At 44.7% G+C, this 7,548-nt stretch overlaps 1 protein-coding gene and 1 pseudogene across 2 annotated transcripts in view; one reads left to right on the top strand and one right to left on the bottom strand.

Annotated features, from left to right (window-relative positions):
* ETV5 (ets variant 5) overlaps window positions 1-7,548 on the bottom strand; it is a 74,033-nt gene that overhangs the window by 36,692 nt on the left and 29,793 nt on the right. For both annotated transcript variants that reach the window (XM_006884098.1, XM_006884097.1), the window contains exons 6-7: window positions 6,620-6,749; window positions 5,436-5,723 (exon numbers count right to left, since the gene is read on the bottom strand). In XM_006884098.1, coding sequence (XP_006884160.1) covers window positions 5,436-5,723; window positions 6,620-6,749 — 418 coding nt within the window. The remainder of the gene's footprint in view (window positions 1-5,435; window positions 5,724-6,619; window positions 6,750-7,548) is intronic.
* Window positions 271-1,228, top strand: LOC102870220 (annotated as a pseudogene).

Here is a 7,548-nt window from a genome sequence, read left to right on the forward strand (position 1 = left end):
AACTGAATAAACCACAAATGATGTCTTACTTCCAGTGGGGAGGAAAAAAACCCAAAGCTTTCATTTTCATAAGAAAATATATTATTTACTTAAAAAAATATTTTCTTTTAGGCAGCAGGTTTTGAAGTAATACACTTTCTAATTCTCATAAAAATGTAATGAACTAGTTCGATCGGTAGCGGGAGCGGAACCCTGAGAGCCCTGAGCGCCTACTTACCCCGGGAGGAGCCGCAGCTGCCACAGCCGGCCCCGGTCACCATCACCGCAACCATGAGCAGCGAGGCCGAGAGCCAGCAGCCGCCCGCCGCCCCGCCCTCAGAGCTGCCGACGCCGAACCCGGAACCCCCGGCAGCGGCGCAGGGAGCCCCGGGCGGCCTGACATCTGGCGGCGCCTGCCAGCGGGGACAAGAAGCTCATCGCAATGAAGGTTTTGGGAACAGTAAAATGGTTCAATGTAAGGAACGGATATGGTTTCATCAACAGGAATGACCCCAAGGAAGATGTATTTGTCCACCAGACTGCCATAAAGAAGAATAACCCCAGGAAGTACCTTCCCAGTGTAGGAGATGGACAGACTGTGGAGTTTGATGTTGTTGAACGAGGAAAGGGTGCGGAGGCAGCAAATGTTACAGGTCCTGGTGGCGTTCCAGTGCAAGGCAGTGAATATGCAGCCCACCGTAACCATTATAGACGTTATCCACGAAGTGGGGGGTCCTCCACGTAATTACCAGCAGAATTACCGGAATATTGAGAGTGGGGAGAAGAACGAGGGATCGCAGAGTGCTCCCGAAGGCCAGGCCCAACAACGCCGGCCCTACCGCAGGCGATGGTTCCCACCTTACTACACATGCGGAGACCCTATGGGCGTCGACCACAGTATTCCCACCCTCCTGTGCAGGGAGAAGTGATGCAGGGTGCTGACAACCAGGGTGCAGGAGAACAGGGTAGACCAGTGAGGCAGAATATGTATCGGGGTTTTAGACCACGATTTCGCTGGGGCCCTCCTCGCCAAAGACAGCCGAGAGGACGGCAATGAAGAAGATAAGGAAAATCAAGATGAGACCCAAGGTCAGCAGCCACCTCAACGTCGGTACCTTCGCAACTTCAATTACCGACGCAGACGCCCAGAGAAAACCCTAAACCACAAGATGGCAAAGAGACAAAAGCAGCCGATCCACCAGCTGAGAATTCGTCCGCTCCGGAGGCTGAGCAGGGCGGGGCTGAGTAAATGCCAGCTTACCATCTCTACCATCATCCCGTTTAGTCATCCAACAAGAAGAAATGAATATGAAATTCCAGCAATAAGAGATGAACAAAAGATTGGAGCTGAAGACCTTAAGTGCTTGTTTTTTGCCCGCTGACCAGATAATTAGAACTATCTGCATTATCTATGTAGCATGGGATTTTTATTATTTTTACCTAAAGATGTCTCTTTTTGGTAATGACAGACGTGTTTTTTTAAAAGCCTGGTTTTTCTCAACACACTTTGAAAGATTTTTAAATTGTTTCATATCTGGTCAAGTTGAGACTTTTAAGAGCCTCATTTTTAATTTGTAATAAAAGTTTACAACTTGATTTTTTCAACAAACTGCAAGCACCTGTTAATAAAGGTCTTAAACAATAAAAACAACAACAACAAACAAACAAACAAACATAATGAACTAAAACCCAACGTATGTTACTAACATAAGTCCTCTAACCCGCTTTGGAGCATGCATAAAAGTTGTTAAGTACATGATTAAGAAGCTTGATGTCACACATGGCTAGAGTTTTAAGTTTGCTTTATCTGCGTTACCTACTATCTACCAAAAAAATTCGTATTTGACATATTTTCCATCACTCAGGTAGCATATGAATACTCTCATTAATAGACATGGGCAACAGGGACAAAACTGAGAATAGTGAGTATCAGGTGTAGGAGCCTTGGTAGTGCAGCGGTTAAGCACTTTACAGCTAACACAAAGGTTGGCAGTTTGAACCCACCAGCAGCTCTGTGGGAGGAGATCTGGCAATCTGCTTCTGTAAAAATTCATAATTTTGGAAAACCTATTGTCAGATCTACTTTGTTCTACAGGGTTGCTAAGAGGCAGAACTGAGTTGGAATTCAACTTGACAGCAAGGGGTAGGTACTTGATACTTTTTAAAAAAAAAATGGAGGCTGGCTTAAGGATGAGGTAGAATGGAGAATTGGACCATAATTCTTCAAAGGCTGACAATGTATGCAAGTCCTGCCCCCTTTGCCAACTCAACCTCTGGGATAGAGAATAGACACCTTCATCTTAACAAGGCCCAGTGGGACTCATACACCCTTATGCCCAACACAGCAGTACTCTGATGCAGAAGCCTAAAAGCCTGTGCAGGCAGCTCTGGAGGCCTACTGGTTAGAATCTGCACTGCAATCTTGGAGGCATGTGGTTCAAATCCACCTACTGCTCTGTGGGAAAAGGATGGGCAATGTAATCCCACCACATGATTACTGCCTCTGAAAATCCACTGGAGGGTCAGCTGTGGGTGGATTCTGACTTAATGGCACACAATAATCAGAGTCTGTGCAGTTTTTATCAACTTGGAGTCTACAGAATAATACACCCTCTGCTCCAATTCTCTGAAGTACTACCCCACTGTGTGTGAAGTCTTAATTCGTTCATAGGGTCGCTATGAGTCGCCTACGACTCGATGGCACTTAACAACAACAACAACAACAACAACAACAACAACAACAACAACAGGTAAAACAGATCTACCATTCCTAAAGACAGGATATTTCGTTGTTGCTAGGTGCCAGAGACCACTCCAACCCACAGAGACCCTGTGAAGAGCAGAGGTGCACCTTGCCCTATTCTGTGCCACCCTCACCATCTCAGATATGCTCAAGCCCTCTGCGAGTCACTCTGTCAATACAGCCTGTTGAGGGTCTTCTTCTCTTTCATCGACCCTCCACCTTTCCCAGCCAAGATAACTTTTCCCAAGGACTTGTCCCTCCTGACAATATGCTCAAAGTTCGTGAGACAAAGTTTCATTGTCCTTGGCTCCACTGGTTGTACTTCCTCCAAGACAGATGTGTTTGTACTTTTGGCAATCTATGGGATATTCAGTACTCTTGTTCAACACCACAATTCAAAGGCAGAATGAGTATAAAGGGGAGGAAGTCCAAGATGAACCAGGAGATTTCTGGGAGGATCAGCCCTCTCACCAGCCCCCAAAATCTATTTTCTGGTTCTTGTCTTTCCACGTTTGGACATCTGAGGACAGATGCTCATGTATCTCAAGAATCCAAAACTCTCCCTCTTTTACAAGGAGGTCGGTAGCAAGGAGACAAACTTACTTCACTAAATATACTAAGACACTCTGTCTGCTGGCGATGCAAGAGGATAAACAACCTCCAGCAGAATGAGGGTATTTTCAGCCGTTAACACAATATGCTCACACAAGCCCTTTGGATAAGAAACAAGGAATTGGGGAAAAGTTTTAGCAGAAGGGAATTTAACATGAAGTCATTTTCCTTTACTCATTACATATGAAACACAATGTTTGCTAAGTATTTAAAATACCAAACATATAGCCTACTCCTTATCCCTAATTAGTGCTGTTTAAAAAGTTAAAACCAGAAAGCTATTGAAACAAAAATAAATGGTTTCTAGACCCAGGATCCACAAATTGGCAGGACTGAAAGGATGATTTCTGCCCACAGAGAGATTTTGTATAGTCTGCAGAGTGTTGTTTTTCATTTGAATTAGTCGCCAACTCTGAAAGGAAAAAAATTTTTGAAACTTTAACATGAAAATCTAGAGTTTTCTACATTGGGATGAAACCGTAATAGTGAACCAGCTCCTGTCAACACCCACCCCATAGACCCTATCTATATCTTTGACCTAAATAACTCTCTGGCCAAATTAGGCAGACATCTATGGCGACATTCTCAGCCTGGTAGGGAGGAAGGCTGAATCCGATAAAGATACATAGTCTTTCCTGTATTTCATCTGGAAATAAAGAAATTTTCAAGTAAACATAGGTAGATATTTGGGTAGACAAAGCCTGAAGAAGGGATATTGCCACTTCTTGCAGAAACACCTTATGGAGAACAGGAAAGATAGAAAGGAAATGCAACAGTCACTATCTTTTACAGCCCTTGGTAGCAAAGCTAACAGAACATCATAACTTCCTCGCCAGAGATTTTTTTTTAAAGCTAGCAGAATATCCTATAAAAAGGAAGGCCACAGCCCCTGTGATGTCTAGCACTAGGCTCCAATCACCCCTGAGGACAACAGTGCACCCCAGGACCTTTGGCACCTGGGGATCTGAGGGGTCCTGGGCAGGAAAAAAAAGCCACAATATCCAAAATTCTAAAACACCTCAGAATATGAGACTTGGAAGGCTGGGACTTAAGGGGTCAAGTCTGATGTCTGCAGAGCTGGCCTCCTTTACAACTTTGACTGGACAAGCTCCTCCTGATGCCTCACCATCCCCACTAGGAATGTAGAACTATCTGGAATGTAACCAGGAGATCTCTATCTCAAAAGTAGATAATTGGAAGTAAAAGGCCTTAGCTAATCTCCCACTGTTAAAAATGTGTTAAAATCACATGAGTAATAACACTTGCCTTAACTAAGCAATCTCCTCTAATGTAGATATAAGATGGCAATAAAGTAATTATGGGCAACATAAACCAAGGTTCAGATCTAGTAGGCAGTATCTAGTGTGGACGCAGGATAGCTGTCCTTGGCAAAGCTCAGCAGAGTGCGTCCCCTGGGGAAGCTGCCTTCCCTCTAGGTCTGGAAGAGTAGGAAAGAGGAGACTAGTACTAATTACCTCACCCTTACCTGCTTCATAAGGATGTGGTCATGTCTATAAAACATTCGCAGCATCTCGGGAGCAGGGTGGTATATAACGAGGCCACGTTAACATATTATTAGCCTTACCTCACAAGAAGCCTTAATGGCACCAGGGTTTTATAGGTACCTGGTAAACACGGTAAGTCCTCAGCTGCTGACAGAGAGGTCAGCGATTTGAATCCACGAGGTGCTCCATGAGGGAGCTCTAGTGGCCTAATGGTAAGGAGCTGCAGCTTTGCCAACCCCAAGACTCGCAATTCCAATCCACCAGCTGCTCTGTGGGAAGAAGGGCAGTCCCCTCCCTCGCGATTTGCTGCCTCTGAAAACCCCCCAGAGGGCTGGCTGAGTTGGCTCTAACTCAGCGGTACACAACAATAAAAACCAATAGTTGCTTCATGAGTTAAAAAGAAATAAAATAAATAATGTGGCAGTCCACTTCCATAGTGATTACAGCTTTGGAAACTACGAGGTAGATGAGTCGGAATAAACTTGACATCACGGAGTTGATCTGAGTAATCTGTCATATTTACCAAACCCTGTCCCAATGAGACAAAAAAGAGGCGTGATGGAGGAAGCAGGGAAGCAGTCTGGGTCAGCACCTACCTCTGTTCTGATGGATACTGGTTGTCAGCCATCATCTTTGGCATCTGCATGGGCTGATGTGGTGGCCGGGGGACTGCAAAGGTTTGCTGCTGTGGTCCAGGCTCTTGAAGTGAGTGAGGGGCAGGGGCAGGGCCCACACCTGGTACTGGGACCACTGCAGGGGCATGTGCTGAGGTGGGCAGAGTTGCCTGAGGTGGGGGAAGTAGGGAATTCTGGTGAGTGGGTGACAGGGGAGTGGCAGGAGGGGTTAATGGCTTGAACCCAGAGGGAGGCTTCCTATCATAGGCACTGGAAACAAAAAAAAAGAAAAGAAAAAAAGAGAAGAAACCTTAAGTTGCAATCAAACATGGCTACCTGGTCCAGAACCCTGGTTTGCAGTCCACTGTTGCAAGGAAATGACAGCATTAACATAGTTAAATTGCTAGCAGCCCTGAGGGAATATTTGTACCTCTGAAAAGTGACAAACACACTGCGTCACAGGGACTTGTTTAACACTTCTAGTGATTTTTTTCCCCTCCAAGATAATTTTAGCTTGGCTTCCGGTTTCCTTTCCCCCTCTTTCTAAAAGAATTCTGTGTGTGCGTGTGTAGGGGTAAACGGGTGAGGGGGAACCTCACTATGGAGGCATGCTCTACCCCTCTCCCCCAGACTTCCCAGGAATTAGTCAGAATCTGGTGAAGGATACATTTCTGCTGGAACATCCCTGGAATCAACAACTCCTCTTTTCTCCCCCTTTCAGGTGGATCTTTGTTTATCTTCTGGAGCAAAGAACGATTTTAAATTAAAGCTTCATTCCTGGGGCCAGGGTAGTCTTAAGTAAAGGGCACACACATCAGGACTTTTTCATATATTCTGATTTGCAGATTACTTCTTTGGTGCTTAAAGTTCACATTAACATATTATAGACACGAAGTAGCATATATTCCCTCCCTCCAAGCCATAGATCAAACATCCCAGTATTTGAGGCTCATTCCCTGGGAGGGTGCACGACCATTGAGCCTGGGCTTCCTGCAAAGACACAATGCTTTAATGGTTCTGTGGTTTGCATGGAGCACAAACATCCCAAGAGGACTGATTATACAGTCATGAAAGGCAAGGGTGGTGGACTTTGAGGGTCTGTTGGACAATCTGCATGATTGCTACTTCCAGAGCTTCCTGGACAGCTGTTGTCTGGCTCCACTCACCAATAGTTGTAGAGGCACTTTTCTCCATAGTTAGCACCGAGAGCCTGCTCATGGCTACAGGAGGACAGTTCAGAGGAGGGGCTGTGCAGTTCCCGTTTGATCTTGGTTGGAGGCGGGGCATGAAGCACCACTGAAATTAAGAGGGAGGAGGGGGGGACAGAGAGGACAGCAGGTTAACAGGGAGCACATGTTTCCTTCTGTACACTGTTTAACTGGCCAGTCTGTGCTTGGAATTCATGTCAGGTCACATGCCAGAAAAAGCAAAAACACTTAAATACCTGACCTTCCACCTAACACCAATTAAAAGGTCTTTAAAGTCAGAAATCCTCACTGACACTTTTAATTAGCCACATCTGTTTTCCCCCATCTCCTTAGTCATGCGTTTTCCCTTAAAAATGGTTCTGAAAACATTAAAAACCCTGCAAGTGATAAATACCCTGATAGTTCTTAAAAAAAAAAGAAAGAAAAAGAAAGAAACGAAAACAGAAAGGTGGGTTCCATCAGAAGTAAGCATAAAGAATTCTGTTTCCAAAAACACATGAAACAACCAAAATCATGTTCAAAAAGATACAAAACACAAAAGCATTGCTGTCAAGGCTGTTCCAACTCACAGTGGCCCTCTAAGGGTTTCTGAAGCTGTAAATCTTTCCAGAAGATTGCCCATCTTTTTTTCCTGAGAGCAGCTGGTAGACTCTAATAGTTGACTTTTCCGTCACCAGAGCTCCTTTAAAACATGTTGGTAGAGTTAGTTTATCATAGGCTTGGAGTTGGTCTGGCAAAACCAGTTCTTGTGCAGGTATGCATTTACAAATGAAAGATTTTATAAAATCCTTCAGTCACCTGCTGTGTATCTAAAAAGCTACAACCAGGAGAAGATAACATAGATGAATGGGACCTTCTAAGACTCAAATCCCTATGCACATCCAAAA

Source organism: Elephantulus edwardii, unplaced genomic scaffold (assembly GCF_000299155.1).
Source record: "Elephantulus edwardii isolate Elephantulus edwardi_28Jun2011 unplaced genomic scaffold, EleEdw1.0 scaffold00031, whole genome shotgun sequence".
Lineage (NCBI taxonomy): Eukaryota > Metazoa > Chordata > Mammalia > Macroscelidea > Macroscelididae > Elephantulus > Elephantulus edwardii.